Raw genomic sequence first — 20,273 nt, forward strand, 5'->3', positions numbered from 1 at the left:
GTGGTACTTAGTGATGTGTTGTGTTGGATTTGCCCCAAACATAACGCTTTGTATTCAGGACGAAAAATTTATTTCTTTGCCAAGTTTTGCAGTTTTACTTTAGTGCCTTATTGCAAACAGGATGCATGTTTTGGGATATATATTCCTTCTTTTCACTCTGTCATTTAGGTTAGCTTTTTGGAGTAACTACAATGTTATTGATCCATCCTCAATTTTCTCCTATCAGAGCCTTTTAACTCTGTAACTGTTTTAAAGTGACTATTGGCCTCATGGTGAAATCCCTGAGCAGTTAGGAAGGACGCCTGTTGATACACTATCCAAATCCTAATTCATAACTTCCTCATGCTCATAGGGATATTTAGCGTCTGCTTTTTTATTTTTACACTACCAATCGGTGCCCTTTGCGAGGTGTTGAAAAATCTCCTTGGTCTTTGCGGTTGAATCTGTGCTTGAAATGTACTACTCGATTGAGGGACATTCACAGATAATTGTATGTGTGGGGTACAACGATGGGGTAGTTATAAAAAAATAATGTTAACCACTATTATTGAACACAGAATGAGTCCATGCAACTTATTTTGTGATTTGTTAAGCACATTTTTACTCCTAAACTTATTTAGGCTTGCCATAACAAAGGGGTTGAATACTTATTGATTGCCTCATGACATTTCAGCTTTAAATGTTTTATATTAAAAAAGAATAATATACAAACAAAATCCCACTTTGACATTATGGGGTACTGTGTGTAGACTAGTGAAACAAATCTCAATTTAATCCATTTTTAATTCAGACTGTAACGCAACAAAATGTGGAAAAAGTCAAGGGGTGTGAATACTTTCAGAAGGCACTGTATATATTTTCACACTATGACGTTGGAATAATATTGGGAAATCATGAAAATGATGACAATGCCCTTTTAGTGTGAGACGTGTTTGAAAAGATTGGTAAATTAGTTAATTGACTACTAAGAGCGAGAGTTCCAAACCTCTCTGTCAATAACAGCTAGTTTTCAGTTTTCCCCTTCCACTCAGACCACTGCCAGAAAGTCCTAGCAACTACATTGTTTCTTAACATTCTCTGAATGTTCTGAGAACATGACATTATATAGAACCATGAAGAAACTTGCAGAAAATGTTACGCTGAAGTACTGAAATTCCCACAGAAGAACGTTGTTTTTTAAAGTTCTCTGAACATCCTGAGAATATTATTTTAAATAGAACAATGAGGAAACCTATAGAAAACGTTATGCTGAAGTACTGGCATTCTCACAGAAGAACATTAGTTAGTTTCTTAATTTATAACATAATTCTCAGAATGTTATGTGCTAGCTGGGTATCCTGCACCATTCCCAGGACAACCACACTTTCACCAAGCTCTAAGAAACGTGTTTCTCAAAACATTATGTGATAGCTGGGTTGTATTATTGTGGAGTGACACTTAAATAAATACAGTCATGTACAGCATTTCGCCACACCCGCAATAACATCTGCTCAACATGTGTATGTGACCAATACATTTGATTTGATGTCTAAATGTTGTTTGTATGTCATTTTGACAACCTAATGCAAAGCAAATTGCCCCTGCTGATTTGCCCAGCAGGCAAATCTGGTTGCAATGACAAGCTGGCATATTTTGTAACATCACGGTCAGGTTGTAAGGCGATTGTAAAAGGACGTTATTTAGACATCTTTTTAGTGACCAGGAAAATACATCTTAAATTTGTTGTATAAGCTGACGTCACATCAACCAGAAAAAACAATTTGATGATGACTCTTTACTTTACTCTAGTCCCAGAGGTTCTTCTCTTGCGTATGTCCTGGATCAGCCGGCGATAGGCCACCCGGCCTGCCAGGTCTCGGTCCAGCCCGGCCAAGACATGGTAGTACTCCTTCGGGTCCAAGGGTACGTCACACAGCCGCAGAGCCGCTCGGAACTCGCCTGGGGAGAGGTAGCCACTGTCGGAGCTGTCCAGCCTGTGGAAGGCCCGACGCAGAATCTTGCCCTGCCGCTGAAGCTGGGTGGAGGGTGTCATGGGGAGGTGGGGAGGTTTTCAACTCAAAGCAACATTAATAAAACTATAGTGTAATTCTTATTAATCGTTCTGCTTATGTGACTCAATAAAAACAATTATTCAGAAAAAAAACAATACTAATATGGTTCTCATACAAGAAGTCTCGCATAACTCTAACTTTTTCCAAAGGAGTGTTATAATTTTCTTTTAGCAGCAATTATTCGATAAAGCTCATTATGAAATTGAATCAGTGTAAGGTTTTCATCATGCAGAATGGGGTTTAACTAGATCTTGCAGTCTATGATGATATGGAAGTGGATTGAAATATCCTAAATCTATGGTGGAACGCACTGATTAAAAGTTAGTCAGTGTACCTTCTTCCTTAGTCTTGAGCTCAGTGGTACTTGGTCACACATGGAAGAGCCTTTCTCTGCAGACAGATCCTCTGTTTCGTTATGGAACTGCAGTATGCCGGCCATGTTGGATCCATGCCTCCACGGCTGTTTCCGTCTCCCAAAGGGCCTCAGGAACTCAACGAAGGAAACCCTGAGGATGGAGTGTTGCTGCTCATTCACAATATAAGGATCAAAACCATTGGCCATAACCACTTGAGGAATGTAGCTGAGGCACAATCAGATGAAACATCAGTCTGATGGTTCCAGATCCATGCTCTGATTCTAGAAGCAATTTTATGTTTGTGCAAAAATGTTAGGTTTGTGTAAAAAACTTAAACAGGGATAGGCCATCCTGTATGTCAACTAGTCAGAATTTCTGGCAATTCACCCACCTTCCATCCCTGTTGATGTCAAACTTTCGAGCCAGCATCTCCCACTCGTAGTCATCGAGGTGCACACACAGACCTTTCAGCACTTCCTGGAACTCCTCCTGGCTCACAAACCCCGTCCTATAAGGATCCAACTCCTCAAACTCCGCCCGCAACTCATCCAATGACAGCTCCACCTAGGCCAGTGTAGAGGGAGGGAAATAATGGCGACAATGAGAAAAAGTTGACCTGGGCCAAAGATGGGGTTAGGTACATTAACCTGAAAAAACCCTGGACAGACTGCAGATGTGAACAGTGGCTAGCACAGTCCACATATACGCTGAGGGATGCCAAGGGCATTAGCAAAGCTAAAGATGTAGGAATATTACATCTCCACATTTTTCAGCGGCTAGTAGCTGCTGTGAAAGGATCTTAAGCACAATAGACGCGTCTCAGGACGAACTAAAGGCTTAGAGATTGGGCGTAAGTGACGTGTTCCACTTAGAGACAACACAACAGTTCTGGATAAACTCGATCACTTTCTGGGCCATTAAAGGACCTTACACTAGAACCACCATAGGCCATGAGGTTTGATTTTGTAATTAAAGATAAATCTGCCTTTTCCTAATTGCCCAGTTATTAGAATTTTAAAATCACAAACAGCAAAGTATTGAGATCCTTTTTTCCTGTTTTTCCCCCCTAATTTAAGGGGCCAAGACAAATGCGCTGCTGGGCGTTGGTACCCAAGCGGGCTGTACGTGAGTCCTGCTGCTCTGATTGGATAAAGCAAAGCTGTCACCATTCACTCGCTTCATATTTCACACAAGCTGTCTCAGTTCACTCACTTCATAATCTACCCGATCACTTCTCACAGCATGTTTCGGGTCTGATCATTTAGATTGCTGCTGCATCCTGTTAGCCTGCTACTATAATAAATAAATAGGCGAGGATGTTTGCTAGCAAGCTATCAATGTGCATAAAATCTTACAAGCAAAGTGAGATTAGGGAAAGTTCTGTGATAGCCTAATCAATTATGTTTGTTTTGTTCCTTTATGTTTTCCAGACACCTTGATCACTGAACCCGAGACCATGGTGGATGGGGAAACGTCACTGGATTTGGTAGCTGGCACCGATCGATCCAAGGATTCTCCCCAATCAAATGTCCTCGGCTCCTAACCCGTTATCAAACTCACAGGAACCAGTGCTACTCAGCCCGGGAAGCAAGCATCTCTACTCAGATAAGCAAATACTTTGATGTCATCCAAGACATTGACACAGATGCTTGCACTTATCTTCTGGGCTAAATTCAAAGACAGATTCCCAAATCTATACACATGGGCAATGAAGGTCTTATCAATCCCTGTCTCCTCAGCACTGGTCGAGAGGGTTTTTAGTAGAGGGTGGCTCATCATGAGACCCCACTGTGCTCGTTTAGGTCATAGAAGGGTCACTGCACCTGTATTTCTGAAATGCAATCATACCCCGTTGTAGTTGATCTCTGATAAGAGCTACACCAATCCATTCACTTTCTTCAAGCAATTCAAACTGGTATGAAATGGCTTAATTGAAGCTGGTAATGTGATTTGAAATGCCAAGATTATACAGTTGAAGTCGGACGTTTACATACAGTACACCTTAGCCAAATACATTTAAACTCAGTTTTCCCAATTCCTGACATTTAATCCTAGTAAAAATGTCCTGTCTTAGGCCAGTTGGGATCACTACTTTATTTTAATAATGTGAAATGTCAGAATAATAGTAGAGAGAATGAATTATCTCAGCTTTTATTTCTTTCATCACATTCCCAGTGGGTCAGAAGTGTACATACACTCAATTAGTATTTGGTAGCATTGCCTTTAAATTGCTTAACTTGGGTCAAACGTTTTGAGTAACCTTCCACAAGCTTACATTTACATTACATTTAAGTCATTTAGCAGACGCTCTTATCCAGAGCGACTTACAAATTGGTGCATTCACCTTATGACATCCAGTGGAACAGCCACTTTACAATAGTGCATCTAAATCTTTTAAGGGGGGGTGAGAAGGATTACTTTATCCTATCCTAGGTATTCCTTAAAGAGGTGGGGTTTCAGGTGTCTCCGGAAGGTGGTGATTGACTCCGCTGTCCTGGCGTCGTGAGGGAGTTTGTTCCACCATTGGGGGGCCAGAGCAGCGAACAGTTTTGACTGGGCTGAGCGGGAACTGTACTTCCTCAGTGGTAGGGAGGCGAGCAGGCCAGAGGTGGATGAACGCAGTGCCCTTGTTTGGGTGTAGGGCCTGATCAGAGCCTGGAGGTACTGAGGTGCCGTTCCCCTCACAGCTCCGTAGGCAAGCACCATGGTCTTGTAGCGGATGCGAGCTTCAACTGGAAGCCAGTGGAGAGAGCGGAGGAGCGGGGTGACGTGAGAGAACTTGGGAAGGTCGAACACCAGACGGGCTGCGGCGTTCTGGATGAGTTGTAGGGGTTTAATGGCACAGGCAGGGAGCCCAGCCAACAGCGAGTTGCAGTAATCCAGACGGGAGATGACAAGTGCCTGGATTAGGACCTGCGCCGCTTCCTGTGTGAGGCAGGGTCGTACTCTGCGGATGTTGTAGAGCATGAACCTACAGGAACGGGCCACCGCCTTGATGTTATTTGAGAACGACAGGGTGTTCCCACAATAAATTGAGTGAATTTTGGCCTACAAATGTTCTATGAGATTGAGATCAGGGCTTTGTGATGGCCACTCCAATACCTTGACATTGTTGTCCTTAAGCCATTTTGCTACAACTTTGGAAGTATGCTTGGGGTCATTGTCCATTTGGAAGACCCATTTGCGACCAAGCTTTAGCTTCCTGACTGATGTTTTGAGATGTTGCTTCAATATATCCACATCATTTTCCTTTCTCATGATGTGACGTGCACCAGTCCCTCCTGCAGCAAAACACCCCCACAACATGATGCTGCCACCCCCGTGCTTCACGGTTGGGATGGGTTCTTCGGGTTGCAAGCCTCCCTCTTTTTCCTCCAAACATAAAAATGGTCATTATGGCCAAACAGTTCTATATTTGTTTCATCAGACCAGAGAACATTTTTTGAGAGGACAATCTTTGTCCCCATGTGCATTTGCAAACCGTAATCTGTTTTTTTATTGCGGTTTTTGAGCAGTGGCTTCTTCCTGGCTGAGCGGCCTTTCAGGTTATGTCGATATAGGACTTGTTTTACTGTGGATATAGATACTTTTGTACCTGTTTCCTCCAGCATCTTCACAAGGTCCTTTGCTGTTGTTCTGGGATTGATTTGCACTTTTCACACCAAAGTATGTTCATCTCTGAGACAGAACGTGTCTCCTTCCTGAGTGGTATGACGGCTGCGTGGTCCCATGGTGTTAATACTTGCATACTATTGTTTGTACAGATGAACGTGGTACCTTCAGGCGTTTGGAAATTGCTCCCAAGGATCAACCAGACTTGTGGAGGTCTACAATTTTTTTCCTGAGGTCTTGGCTGATTTCTTTTGATTTTACCATGAGTTTGAAGGGAGGTCTTGAAATACATGCACAGGTACACCTCCAGTTGACTCAAATTATGTCAATCAGCCTATCAGAAGCTTCTAAAATCATGACATAATTTTCTGGAATTTTCCAAGCTGTTTAAAGGCATAGTCAACTTAGTGTATGCAAACATCTGACCCACTGGAATTGTGATACAGTGAATTATAAGTAAAATAATCTGTCTGTAAACAATTGTTAGAAATATTACTTGTGTCATGCACAAAGTAGATGTCCTAACCGACTTGCCAAAACTATAGTTTGTTAACAAGAAATTTGTGGAGTGGTTGAAAAAACAAGTTTTAATGACTGCGACCTAAGTGTATGTAAACTTCGGACTTCAACTGTATGTGCACAGTATACTCTAGCCTGTGAAATGAAAATATTGGCTTTATGATTTGGATATATCAGAATGACAAGATATAAAATACATTTTATATTTTGAGTTGGTGTTGAAATGACTTGATGAAATCTTTTTCAACTTGTTTATTTTATTTATCATTAATGATCTCATTCCAAAATCATGGGCATTAATATGGAGTTGGTCCCCCCTTTACTGCTACAACAGCCTCCACTCTTCTGGGAAGGCTATTCACCAGATGTTGGAACATTGCTGAGGGGGCCTACTTCCATTCAGCCACAAGTGCATTGGTGAGGTCGGGCACTGATGTTGGGGCTGAGGTCAGGGCTCTGTGCAGGCCAGTCAAGTTCTTCCACATCAATCATGACAAACCATTTATTTTTGGACCTCACTTTGTGCACAGGGGCATTGTCATGCTGAAACAGGAAAGGGCCTTCCCCAAACTGTTCCCACAAAGTTGGAAGCACAGAATCGTCTAGAATGTCATTGTATACTAGCGTTAAGATTTCCCTTCACTGGAAGTAAGAGGCCTAGCCCAACCCATGAAAAACAGCCCCAGACCATTATTCGTACTCCACGAGATGTTATAATTTGCATCTATGCATTGGGGCAAATAGCTTTCTCCTGGCATACGCCAAACCCTAATTCGTCCGATGGTGAAGCCAGATGCCAGAGGGTGAAGCATGATTCATCACTCCAAAGAACGCACTTCCACCACTCCAGAGTTCAATGGCGGCGAGCTTTACACCACTCCAGACGACGCTTGGCATTGTGAATTGTGATCTTAGGCATGTGTATAGCTGCTCAGCCATGGAAAACCATTTCACAAAGCTCTTGACGAGTAGTTATTGTGGCGACATTGCTTCCAGAGGCAGTTTGGAATTCGGTAGTGAGTGTTGCAACCGAGGACAGACAATTTTTACGTGCTGCGTGCTTCAGCACTTGGTGGTCCCCGCTCTGTGAGCTTGTGTGGCCTACAATTTCGCGGCTGAACCGTTGCTCCTAGACGTTTACACTTCACAATAACAGCACTTACAGTTGACTGGGGCAGCTCAAGCAGGGCAGAAATGTAACGACCTGCCTCGTTGCAAAGGTGGCATTCAGTAAGGCCATTCTACTGACAATGTTTGTCTATGAAGATTGCATGGCCGTGTGCTCAATTTTATACACCTGTCAGCAACGGATGTGGCTGAAATAGCCGAAACCACTCATTTAAAGTTGTGTCCACATACTTTTGTATATATATTGTATGTCATAGTAGTTCCTTATAAATACCTTTGCTGTCTTTTAATCAGGATAGTTTGCTGAAGTGACAATTCAAATAAACTTTTGTTTTCGATATGATCACCATAAAAAATTGCAAAGCTGTCATCTATTTATACCAGTACTACACTGTACTGTATGTACCACATGCAATGGTTTTCAAATATCTTATAGCATACCTTGTTGGAACCGTTTTGGCTTGAATTATGTGTTGGGTATATGTTGTATGACTAGGGACGTTTGAACTTGTTTTGTAAACTGGAGGGCACTATTTGCTGGGTCAAGGGTCACTGGTCATGTATAATGCAGCCAATTCTGATTTTTCCACTAATTGGTCTTTTGACCAATCACATCAGATCTTTTTCAGATGTGATTAGTCTAAAGTTTTCAGATCTGATTAGTCTAAAGACCAATTTGTGAAAAAAAAGACTAGAATTGGGCTGCATGTCTAAACTCAGAGGAAAGGAAAGGCTCAATTAGTCTGTACACCAATTTAAACGCACACCAGCTGATGGGGAAATTCTATGTATGTAGTGGCTAATCCCTGAGCCACCTCCTGCACATGTTGAAAGCAGTTAATGACGCAAGTCAGTCATTTGAAACGCAATTTTTTAGATAAATGGATTGGCTTCTGTCACTTAGTAAATGACCCAGTATAGTGGATTTAGTTTCTAAAGAATGGGGTGGAAGAGAGAAAGTATATGGCATCACCCATTTTTTCCTGGGTGTGTCAGCTCGTCCACCCCAAACGGCATGGGCATGGTCTTTTGGGATGTGGTCTCCCAGGGCTCTCATAGGGCCATCGCTTATACCAGGCTGCAGCAAGTCTGTCTGGATAGATGCTGAAAGTATCAGCATCTAGCGCCATGACCTAAGATGTCAGGCAATATATATTGTACACCACCGTTCAAAAGTTTGGGGTTACTTAGAAATGTCCTTGTTTTTGAAAGAAAAGCACATTTTTTGGGCCATTCAAATAAGATCAAATTGATCAGAAATACAGTGTAGACATTGTTAATGTTGCAAATTACTATTGTAGCTGGAAAACAGCAGATTTTTTATGGAAAATCTACATAGGCGTACAGAGGCTCATTATCAGCAACCATCACTCCTGTGTTCCTATGGCACGTTGTGTTAGCTCCCATAAGATGGGGAGGCAGAGCAGGCAGTAGCTAATCACAGTAACAAAATGGGACGAGGAAAAGTCAAAACTTTGTGGACTCGAGAGTACCAGATAGCTCGCCGCCTTTTCCCTAAGATCCAGAAAGTAAAGTTAGATTATATTACTAGACTGACTGATCTCTAGCTCAATAGAGTGTGTTCTCCATAACAGCCAAGTCATTTTTTGCAGTGGTGGAAAAAGTACCCAAATGTCATACTTGAGTAAAAGTATTAAAAGGTGCATGAGGGAAGCCCTACAATATTATGTTTTTCTAAGTAGTGATAAAGCCTGCGAGCAGGCAATGTTGGAAAGTAATCTTTAGACATGCTGTACTTTTCTTAAATGTAGTTTTGTAATTGAATAAAACAAGCAGACAACAATATATTTTTTTCCTGGGCCAATGGGGTAACATAGGTAACCACAGGTTGTTTTCTCCACAGACTGGGACGGGGGCCATGTTCTATCTAGTACCAACTGAGACGATACGGAAAGATTTTGGAAGCATCTATATACAGTAGGTCTTATAAATGGTTTATAGTGTAACGAGCCGGTGGTCTAGTGGTAAATCTCCTGGCTCAAGACACATATGTCGGCTATACCACTCTCTCCACCAGAGATCGAGGTTCAAACCCAGCTCCAACCCTTCAATCTGTTTGTCCAATCTGTATCCCACTCTGTCATTTCAAATCTGGAAAATATATAAGTGAAATTCCACTATCCTTTAAAAAAGGATAGAGGCTTCGTTAATCCTTAAAAGTTGTGCTTTGTTTAAAGTGGGATGATTATTATTATCATGATCACAGGGAAGGTAGAAGGGAAGGGGCCTTTGGGAGGTTCTCTGAGAGTTGCACCAAAGCTGAGTGGCCTCCCCATCCAAACTCACATGAGTGGGGATCTGGTGGTAGGGAGACAGCAGTGGAGATCCTCTGGTTCTCCCATGTGAAGGACAATGCTCTCTCTGCTGGGTGAGTGTGAGCAGCAAGTCCCCCTAGTGAACTTCCATGGCCCCCTGTTCTCATACCCTCCCAACAGCCAACAGTCCCCCCTAACACACACACACACACACACACTATGCTGTAACCTTAAACAAGCTCGCAATTGAGGTCCCATTAGACAGACGTGGGTAGCACAGTGTTGTATGTGTGTGTGTTGAAGGCGATAGGGGCTTACCCTGGTTCGCTTTGTAAGTCCCCTCTACCCCCGCTCTTATCTTCCCACCCCTGCGCCCTTACCCCTACCTTGGCACGCACTCCATCTGCAAGTATGTCAGACACACAGTGGAGCTTTCTGGAGCACTGCCGGAGATTCTCATCCCCTTTCTTCGGGGGGCTGCGCTTGGCGTTGGGAAAGCACGAGGACTTGGGAGAGTAGCCAAAGTGGCGCGCAAGCTGCAAGAAATCCAGCGTCCTGTCCTGGTTGGTAATCAAAGTGACCCAAAGATGTCGGATCTCCCCCCGGCTCACTTCGGGGTGGATGTCAAATCTGCAGGATGAAAAGATGAAAAGAGAGAGACAGAGCGAGAGGGAGAGAAGGAACAAGAGAGTGAGAAAAGGGGGAGAAAGGGATGGAGAAAGAAGAGGGGGACAATTCCCACTACATATAGATGAATAACTACTATCTCACAGGGTTTAAGGGCCCCCTTTTTGCTTGCCCAATCCCCCTCACCCACCCACCCATCCCCCAATCCCCACTTCACCAATAACAATGCCAAAACTTGGCAGCCAACCCAGCACATAAGCAACAGTTTCCCATCAGAGAGCAAGCAGCTATCTTAGGCCTTGTTGGCATCGACCGGAGGCCAAAGAATGGGAAGCACTGTAAGAGAGCAGACATGAATGGGTCTGTAAGAAATGTAAAAAAATATATTAAAAAATAAACGTCTACACAGTTATACTGCCTGACTCTCAGCTCCCTGAGAATACGTTATTGATGAGTAAAGAAGTCCTTTGAAGAGAAACAGATTTGACCCTGATAATTTAACTATTTTAGTTATTCGATTTTTATATAACCCATGTAGATGGATATATGTCAGATATAAAATGTTTTCAAATGACAAATCCTAAAATATATATATATATATAACATCCCAAAAAAACTGGATTGAGTGGAAAATATTACAGATAGCGGGAGTATCTCAGAAGGGAAAGTTTTAACTGGCTAGATGTGATATATTAGCTGTGGACCTGGTGGATTCTGACTACTAAGTTATTGTACTAAGACTCTGGAAGGGTAGGGTGAGTGTCCCCCCTGCCAAGGGATGAAGGGTTTACCTTTTCGCAGTTGGCACGACCCTCAATGTGCTCACCCGCACTGAGAACCCCAATGCCCGAGATTATGCAAATCCATGGAGATGTTCTATTCAACACTACCTCTATTTAGGGCAGCCACTGGGATATTCCAGCCAAAAAATGAATAGACAGATAAAGGAGGGAAACGATATAAAGGAGAAAACAAGTGGGAAAGGGTCAAAAGAAGACTCAGATAAATGAACAATACATTTTTTCAAAATGTTCCCCAAACTTTGAAAAGGTATCCCCAGTCTCTCAGTCTTTGTCACTCTTCTTTGGTAGTGGGATTCTGATAGACATGGAGCCCAATGCAGAACAGAGCATGACATGGGAACACCAAAACAAGCGTGCAATACGCCATAGAAAATGGTCTGCCTGTGCTCTCAAGAAAAACAAAATCACAGTAAACGCTTTGTTATTCATGGGAAAAAAAGAGCAGGCTTGTTAACTCCCACAATTAAGGCATCATTTGCCAGGAGAAAGTGCTGCTTCTGATGGCCATTGTTTTTGTGGACAAAAGGTCTCCAAAGCGACCCTCAGATCAGTGCGTATGACTGTGTGAGTATCGCGAGGGTGGCTTTGGTTATCATGTAGCGCCACAACAAGGGGCACTTGTGTCACGAGGAGAGACAGGGTTGTGTGACATCTGAGAAGTACTAAAGATGAATCAGTTGATTTGACATGGTGGTAAGACAAAGAGGCAGTATGCATTCCATAACTCTGTGAAACCATTGAGAGATGCTCACAGGAACTGGGGGCATATAATGCATTTTGAGTAATTTCCCAAGACATTGCCTGAAGAATAGTATTATTCTGTCGGGGGAAAAGTTCAGATTAAAAGCCTTTTTGTTATAGACTATAATATCATTATATCTAAACACCAATCAATTATTCATATTTTGAGTAATGTTTTCCATCAAAAGAGCTTTAGGTAAAAAATGATTATTTAAAACAAATTTAGAATTACTATGACTTCTCAGTTCTGTGGAAATAAAGATGAAAATCATGTCTTGTCAAATGGCAAATGATTACTTTAGATAACAAAACACAATATTTTCAGTTGCAGCATAGTTGAGGGTCTAAATTAGTTCTACAAACGAAACACATTGTGTGGCAGCCCGTCTGGTGTTCAACCTTCCCAAGTTCTCTCACGTCACCCCGCTCCTCCGCTCTCTCCACTGGCTTCCAGTTGAAGCTCGTATCCGCTACAAGACCATGGTGCTTGCCTACGGAGCTGTGAAGGGAACGGCACCTCAGTACCTCCAGGCTCTGATCAGGCCCTACACCCAAACAAGGGCACTGCGTTCATCCACCTCTGGCCTGCTCGCCTCCCTACCACTGAGGAAGTACAGTTCCCGCGCAGCCCAGTCAAAACTGTTCGCTGCTCTGGCCCCCCAATGGTGGAACAAACTCCCTCACGACACCAGGACAGCGGAGTCAATCACCACCTTCCGGAGACACCTGAAACCCCACCTCTTTCAGGAATACCTAAGATAGGATAAAGTAATCCTTCTCACCCCCCTTAAAAGATTTAGATGCACTATTGTAAAGTGGCTGTTCCACTGGATGTCTTAAGGTGAACGCACCAATTTGTAAGTCGCTCTGGATAAGAGCGTCTGCTAAATGACTTAAATGTTAAATGTAAATGTGGTTGACTCAGCTACTGTAGTTGCAAAGTCAAACTTCAATACCTACAGTAAGTTCACACAACAATTTTTTTTTAAATTCAGCTTAAAGTGAACAAACTGCCTTGGCTAGTAAAGTATTCCATGTCAGCTCAACATGTTTTAGGCCAGCAAACTTAGACATTTAAACAGTTACATTTGTATTTATTTTACAGTGAAGCAAAACAATATAAGCGATTCAGAGAAACATTTCACATTTTTAGGACTGATCTGTGTTTGTTGTGATTCATGGGTCTTTACCGTCATATTTAGGGCATCATCCCTTTACCAGTGAGTTGAAATTGTGTGTGAACAGTGTTGGGGAAAGTACCCAATTGTCATACTTGAGTAAAAGTAAAGATAACTTAAAAGAAAATGACTCAAGTAAAAGTCTCCCAGTAAAATACTACTTGAGTAAAAGCCTAAAAGTATTTGGTTTACATGTACTTAAGTATCAAAAGTAAATGTAATCGCTAAAATATACTTAAGTATCAAAAGTATAAATCATTTCAAATTCCTTCAACACTCAGACATAATTTACAAACGAAGCATTAGTGTTTAGTGAGTCTGCCAGATCAGAGGCAGTAGGGATGACCACAGATTTTCTCTTTATACGTGTGTGAATTAGACAATTTTCCTGTCCTGCTAAGCATTAAAAATGTAACTAGTACTTTTGGGTGTCAGGGACAATGTAAGGAGTAAAAAGTACATTATTTCTTTAGGAATGTAGTGGAGTAAAAGAAAAAGTAATGAAAAATACAAATAATAAAGTAAAGTACAGATACCCAAAAAAACAACTTAAGTAAGTACTTTAAAGTATTTTTACTTAAGTGCTTTACACCACTGTGTGTGAATATATGTTCATGTATATTCACATACAGTATATACTGTACGTTGATATAATGATCATGTTGTTTTTGTGATAATTAACATGATTTAAGAGAAAGACAAGGGATGCGTCACAAATAGCATCCTATTTCTTACATAGTGTACTACTTTGCTCAAAAGTAGTGCAGATTGTAGGGAATAGGGTGCCATTTGCGAAACAGGCAGAATGTACCTCTTTAGAAGCTGGTAGAAGGTCTCTTGACTGAGACGTTTGGTGTTCTTCTCATCCAGCTTCTCAAAGACTCGCTCTGCTGCCTGGTAGTGGTTCTTCACCAGGGCCTTGATGATCTGGAACAGCTATTGAAAAGAGACAGATGTGCCACATCTGACATTTACACCATACACTCTTTAAAATTCACAATGGAATTCTATGGATATCAATAGTGTCAACTTATGAATCTGGCAAAACATATGACATCTACAGAACTACCCATCCCGGATCCGGGAGAATTGTCATCAACTACACTAATTAGCATAGCGCAACGGTCAAAAAATATTACTAGAAAATATTCACAAGTGAAATATAGTGAAACACAGCTTAGCCTTTTGTTAATCACCCTGTCATCTCAGATTTTGAAATTATGCTTTTATCGAAATTAAGTTTATCGATAGCCTAGCATAGCATTATGTCCAGCTAGCAGCAGGAAGCTTGGTCACGAAAATCAGAAAAGCAATCAAATTAACTGTTTACCCTTGATGATCTTTGAATGTTTTCACTGACGAGACTCCCAGTTAGACAGCAAATGTTCCTTTTGATCCATAAAGATTATGTTTATACCCAAAATACCTCCGTTTGTTTGTCACGTTATGTTCAGAAATCCACCGGAAACGGCGAAAAAAATGACAAATTAAATTCATAATATCGACAGAAACATGGCAAATGTTTTTTATCAATCCTCAAGGTGTTTTTCAAATATCTATTCGATAATATATCAACCGGGACAATTGGCTTTTCAGTAGGAGCAAGAGGAAAAATGACTACCTCTGTCTTTTACAAGAATCACTCTGAGAGCCCTCAGCTGGCCACTTACGCAATGTAGTCGTTTATGCTCATTCTTCAACATGTCAAAATGCTGGAGATGCCTTAGGGAATACGTAGAAAAAGGAATCTGGTTAATATCCCTTCAGTGGCCAATAGGGGTGTATAGGAACACAACGGTTTCAAAACATGAGTCACTTCCTGATTGGATTTTTCTTAGGCTTTTGCCTGCAATATCAGTTCTGTTATACTCACAGACAATATTTTGACAGTTTTGGAAACTTTAGAGTGTTTTCTATCCTAAGCTGTCAATTATATGCATATTCTAGCATCTGGTCCTGAGAAATAGGCGGTTTACTTTGGGAACGTTCTTTTTCCAAAAATAAAAATAGTGCCCCCTAGTTTCAAGAGGTTAACAACAACTCCTTTTATTATTACTACTACTACTATTAATAATAATACAACAACAACAAAACTCTTAGAAAAAAACAGTTCCAAAAGGGTTCTTCGGCTGTCCCCATAGGAGAACCCTTTTGGGTTCCATGTAAAACCCTCTGTGGAAAGGGTACGACGTGGAACCCATCAGGGTTCTACCTGGCATCTAAAGGCATCTCCTACGGGGACAGCCAAAGAACCAATTTAGGTTCGAGATAGACCCTTTTTTTCTTAGATTGTAGTACAGCTACTACTTCTACCTTTACTGCTGATAATAATAATAATAATACATAACATAATGTCACGTTCTGACCATAGTTATTTTGTGTTTTCTTTGTTTTAGTGTTGGTCAGGACATGAGCTGAGTGGGCATTCTATGTTGTGTGTCTAGTTTTCTCGTTTCTATGTTTGGCCTGATATGGTTCTCAATCAGAGGCAGGTGTTAGTCATTGTCTCTGATTGGGAACCATATTTAGGTAGCCTGTTTTGTGTTGGGTTTTGTGGGTGGTTGTCTTCTGTCTTCATGTGTCTACACCAGACAGAACTGTTTCGGTTTTTTCACATTAGATGTTTTGTATTTTGTAGTGTTCACGTTTATCGTCGTTATTAAACATGATGAACACTAACCACGCTGCACTTTGATCCTCGCCTTTGTCCACAGAAGAAAGCCGTTACACATAAGCTCTTATTTTGACTCTGCAAGTAGGAAAGCTGCTCAAGCAGGCAGAAATACAGCCGGAATGGCACTTTATATGAGGGAAAATCATTAATGGCAAATCGATCAGATACACATGAAATGATCCCGGGAATCGATAGTACATCGCTCAGAGTTGCACAAATATGACACAACATTCAAAATGGGTGAATCTTTCCTTTAAAAGTCCAGAATGTAGCTTTGTGGGTGAACTGACCAAATTCATATAGAAATGTGTGTTCCAGATCTGTCATTGTCATTGAAGGCAAGTCTGAAGAACATTATTTCTATGCTTCCAGTTCCGGTTTTGCGTCTTTTTACTTTCTGAGTGAAAATGCTTTCGCTCAGATTTTTCTTTAGCATGACTTTAAAAAAAACGTAAGCTATGCAACATTAACATTATGTTTGTGCAGTAGGCCATAGGCCCAATACATTATCACTGCATATTAGCTATGCTTTAATTTTTTTTGTACTGGACTGATGGCCTGCATCTGATGGTCAGTCTGAGGGGAGGGAGTGAGTAGCGGTGAGGCTGCCTCTCACCCAAGTGACCCGACTCACAGTCCCTCCCTCCTCTGAGAAAAGGGGACACGGTCTTCCAGTTGATGGCAAACTCATGTCGCACTGCATTATTTCTGCCTCATTGCCCAATTCATGTTGTTATTCCTATGACCAAAGAAAGTGAAATATTCCTTGATATTAAAAAAGACACAAGCGTATAACAGTAACAATGCAAGCTTATCGGAACACTTTGTTATACTCCTTCATTGCAGCTGCTGTGCTGGTTGTAGCGTGAGTGGAAGTAGGGAGAATGCGCATTTTATGGATCATAAAAGTGTTGAACAAAGTGTTGCCAGTGCTAAATAACTACCTAAACATGAAATTTAAAAAAAAGTATCTCTCAGGTCAAAAGTTTAGAAATCTCACAGTTTAAACTTTGCTCTGCGTTCAAGGCTTCTTTTTACAGTCTATGGCTCGAGGAAACTGTGCAGACATGTTCATTTGAACTATCTGATTTGCCAGTGGTAGGCCTACAGGTGCACTTGATTTGCTCTCTGGGCCTGCCGGGTAGGCGGAGTCCTACCTTCAGACACATGAAATGGTTGAAAAAGCCTTCCCGGCAGGCTAGGACAGCTGAATCAAGTGCACCTTTCAATTAATAGCGCAAAACAAAAAATTAAAACATTGGAATGCTAGGCTTTATCTTTGTATTTTTTTACAGAAAGGATCGACAGGTTGGTGACCACTGCTCTACACTATACAGGTAACTGCCAAAATAATGAACACTTTTGTAAATGAGGAATACAAAGTATATTGAAAACCAGTGTGGTTTGAGTAAATTAAGCAATTAACATTTCATCATTCTTAGGGCCATCTATAAAAATGTTGGGCATGCCATTATTTTGGCTACCATGGCTATGCCCCTGTGGGATGACAATGCCCCTGTCAACGAGTGGTCACTGAATGGTTTGATGAGCATGAAAATTATGTAAACCCTATACCTTGGCCATCTCAGACACCAGGGCCCAGAGTCACAAAATTTTCTTAAGAAGCAATTTCTTCTTAACTGCCATTTTTTTCTTAACTATAGACTTAAGAAGAACTTTAAGCAAAGTTGCTATTCCTCAAAAATGTTATTGGACATTTTCTTGCGCTATTTCTTATGTTTATCCTTAAGCATAAAGTTAAGAAGAAATTTGATTCTTGAAAATAAAGTTGTATAATGTTGTCAATTCCAAGATAGCTAAACCCTTGTCTTAAACTCAGGGCAGTGAGACAAAAAGCACATGAAAGTAATTGAACATGTTTAGTTCACTCACAAACCCCATCTGAAAGTTACTTTAAACCCAAGAACATGTTTTAGAACGATAATCCCAGTAAGAAATATGCTAACATGATTGCCATTGCAAGCTAGATACCAAAAACTGTTGCCTAGCAACAAACATCTTAAGAAGATCTGTATGAAGATATTTGAGAAGCTCGGAAGAAAATCATTAAATCTTACGATATTGTTGAGGAATTGCACTAACAAACTATTTTATGAACTTCTTATTTTTATCTAAAGAACATTCTTACGTTTTTGCATAAGAAGTGTTCCGTGAATCTGGGCCCAGATCGTCAAAATCAATGGCACTCCATCGATATAAAGTTGTTTTTGACAAAAATGTATCAGTTTGTCACTTTCACAAGGTTGGAGTAATAACATGTTCAACTACCTAAGAGATTGGCTTGAATCTAGGTTGGACCTTTTATATTTTGAGCAAAATAACTAGGGAAGAATTTTTCACTTCACTCATTGAGTTTAAGACAAGGGTTTAACTATCTTGGAATTAAGAACAAATTGAAAAACATTACTTTCAAGAATCTAAGGCGAACATAAGAAATAGCCCAAGAATATTTCCAATAACTTTTTTGAGGAATAGCAACTTTGCTTCACTTTCTTTTTAAGTCTACAGTTAAGGAAAAAATGGCAGTTAAGAAGAAATTTCTTCTTAAGAAGGTTTTGTGAATCTGGGCCCAGATCTCTACACAATTGAACCATTATGGGAGATTCTGGAGCAGAGCTTGAGACAGCATTTTCTACCACCATCAACAAAACACCAAATTATGGAATTTCTTATGGAAGAATGGTGTTGCGTTCCTCCAATAGAGTTCCAGAATCTATCCCAAAGTGTATTGAATCTGTTCTGGTAGCTCAACACCCTATTAAGACGCTTTATGTTGGTGTTTCCTTTATCTTGGTAGTTACCTGTACATTGTTTTGTCACAAACTGAAATTAGGCGAAGATGATAGAACGTTAGGAACTAGATAATGGCGGATATATGCAAAACATGCTAAACATAATAAGATATGAGGAAAAGTCAATATACCTGTGCCACACTCCGTCCCCGTCCCAGAGTCCCACTCTCCTCATTCTCGAGTTGCACGTTTAGCCCCTCCTGTTCTTCGTTTGTACGCCCCAAATTCCCCACAGGACTTGCCTCGAAAAGGCTGGGAACTCCTCTCCTGGAATTCAATTAACAGAGAGATTATTTCAGTCTCAATTGCACTGTTTTGTGCTCTGGGAGATTTTGCTCACTTGAAAAGGTCGCTTGAAGAATGTCTTAAAGGGCAGGATAATGTAGCAGTGCAGTGAGTCTCTTAATAAAAGCAGGGGTTGCTTTGTGTCGGGGCCCCCAAGCCTGCACCTTTTCTACACATATGCTTCAGTGGCCCAACGAGGCACATACGCAAAGCGACAACACGAATCAGGGACGAAGACATGAAACGCTTTGAGGCAGCCTGAAAGGACGTGTGATGTGGTCAAACAGTTTGAGTGCACCTGACAAACTTGACATGCCAGTCAACCCTGTAAGGGAGCCAAAAGAAAGGGCAGACAAAAACCACTGGTCCTAATTTGCTCCCTGTCCGCTTGGCTGGACTCATAAGGGGCTGGGCTGGTGTGTCCTCCCAGCCACCCCTGCCGCCCTGCTTTTGTCTGGAGAAATGGCCCAGCCACTCCTCTGCCTTTGGCTCCTTTGGCTGTGGGCTGGGGCCAGTGTCAGAGCCAGTGTTGGGGACGACTGTAGGTTTTAAAGGTCACGCGCCAGAGGTCACAATCAGGAGACCAATCGAGACAAAACCAATCAGGCGTAAAAAACAAAGCCGAAATATGAGCTGGCAGGGTAGTTGGGTTGAGGACTTTATCACACGTAACTGAATGATTTTAATCAATAACCTGTGTGTGTGTGTGTGTGTGTGTGTGTGTGTGTGTGTGTGTGTGTTTATTGTGTAAAGTGTGGTGAGGGGGGACATTCTTTACACCAACATGGGGCTGTAGGTGACACTCCCACTAAACTACAGGTCTGAAGCAGAGGCTGGATATTTACAAAAGCCAATCCCCTATTTCATTCTACCAGATCAGGGTTGAAATGAATTGGTATTCTTTAAAATAATTTAGGCACACTTGATTTAATTTTATCAATAGAAAAGTCCCGAAAGTGCAAACCCAGTGCGCAGGCTAGGCCAAATCAAGCACACCTATATTGTTTGCCAGACTATTTCAACCCAGATCTGCATTCCACTCACACTATGGCTCCACACAACTACAGACATATCCAAGCTAGCACATAACATTCAGAAAACCATATATTTCTTAGAGCTTGGTGAGAATTCACAGAACATTAAGAAACAACACTCTGCTGTGAGAATTTTGGTACTTCAGCATAGCGTTTCCTACAGGTTTCCTCATGGT

The 20,273-nt window shown here is 41.4% G+C and overlaps 1 protein-coding gene across 1 annotated transcript in view; it reads right to left on the minus strand.

Moving 5' to 3' along the window:
- Positions 1-215: 215 nt before the first annotated feature.
- si:ch211-197n1.2 (EF-hand calcium-binding domain-containing protein 6) overlaps positions 216-20,273 on the minus strand; it is a 70,143-nt gene continuing 50,085 nt past the window's right edge. The window contains exons 13-18 of the mRNA XM_065024689.1: positions 18,910-19,045; positions 14,103-14,227; positions 10,329-10,572; positions 2,799-2,971; positions 2,386-2,557; positions 216-2,014 (exon numbers count right to left, since the gene is read on the minus strand). Coding sequence (XP_064880761.1) covers positions 1,775-2,014; positions 2,386-2,557; positions 2,799-2,971; positions 10,329-10,572; positions 14,103-14,227; positions 18,910-19,045 — 1,090 coding nt within the window. The 3' untranslated portion in view covers positions 216-1,774. The remainder of the gene's footprint in view (positions 2,015-2,385; positions 2,558-2,798; positions 2,972-10,328; positions 10,573-14,102; positions 14,228-18,909; positions 19,046-20,273) is intronic.

Source organism: Oncorhynchus nerka, linkage group LG11 (assembly GCF_034236695.1).
Source record: "Oncorhynchus nerka isolate Pitt River linkage group LG11, Oner_Uvic_2.0, whole genome shotgun sequence".
NCBI lineage: Eukaryota > Metazoa > Chordata > Actinopteri > Salmoniformes > Salmonidae > Oncorhynchus > Oncorhynchus nerka.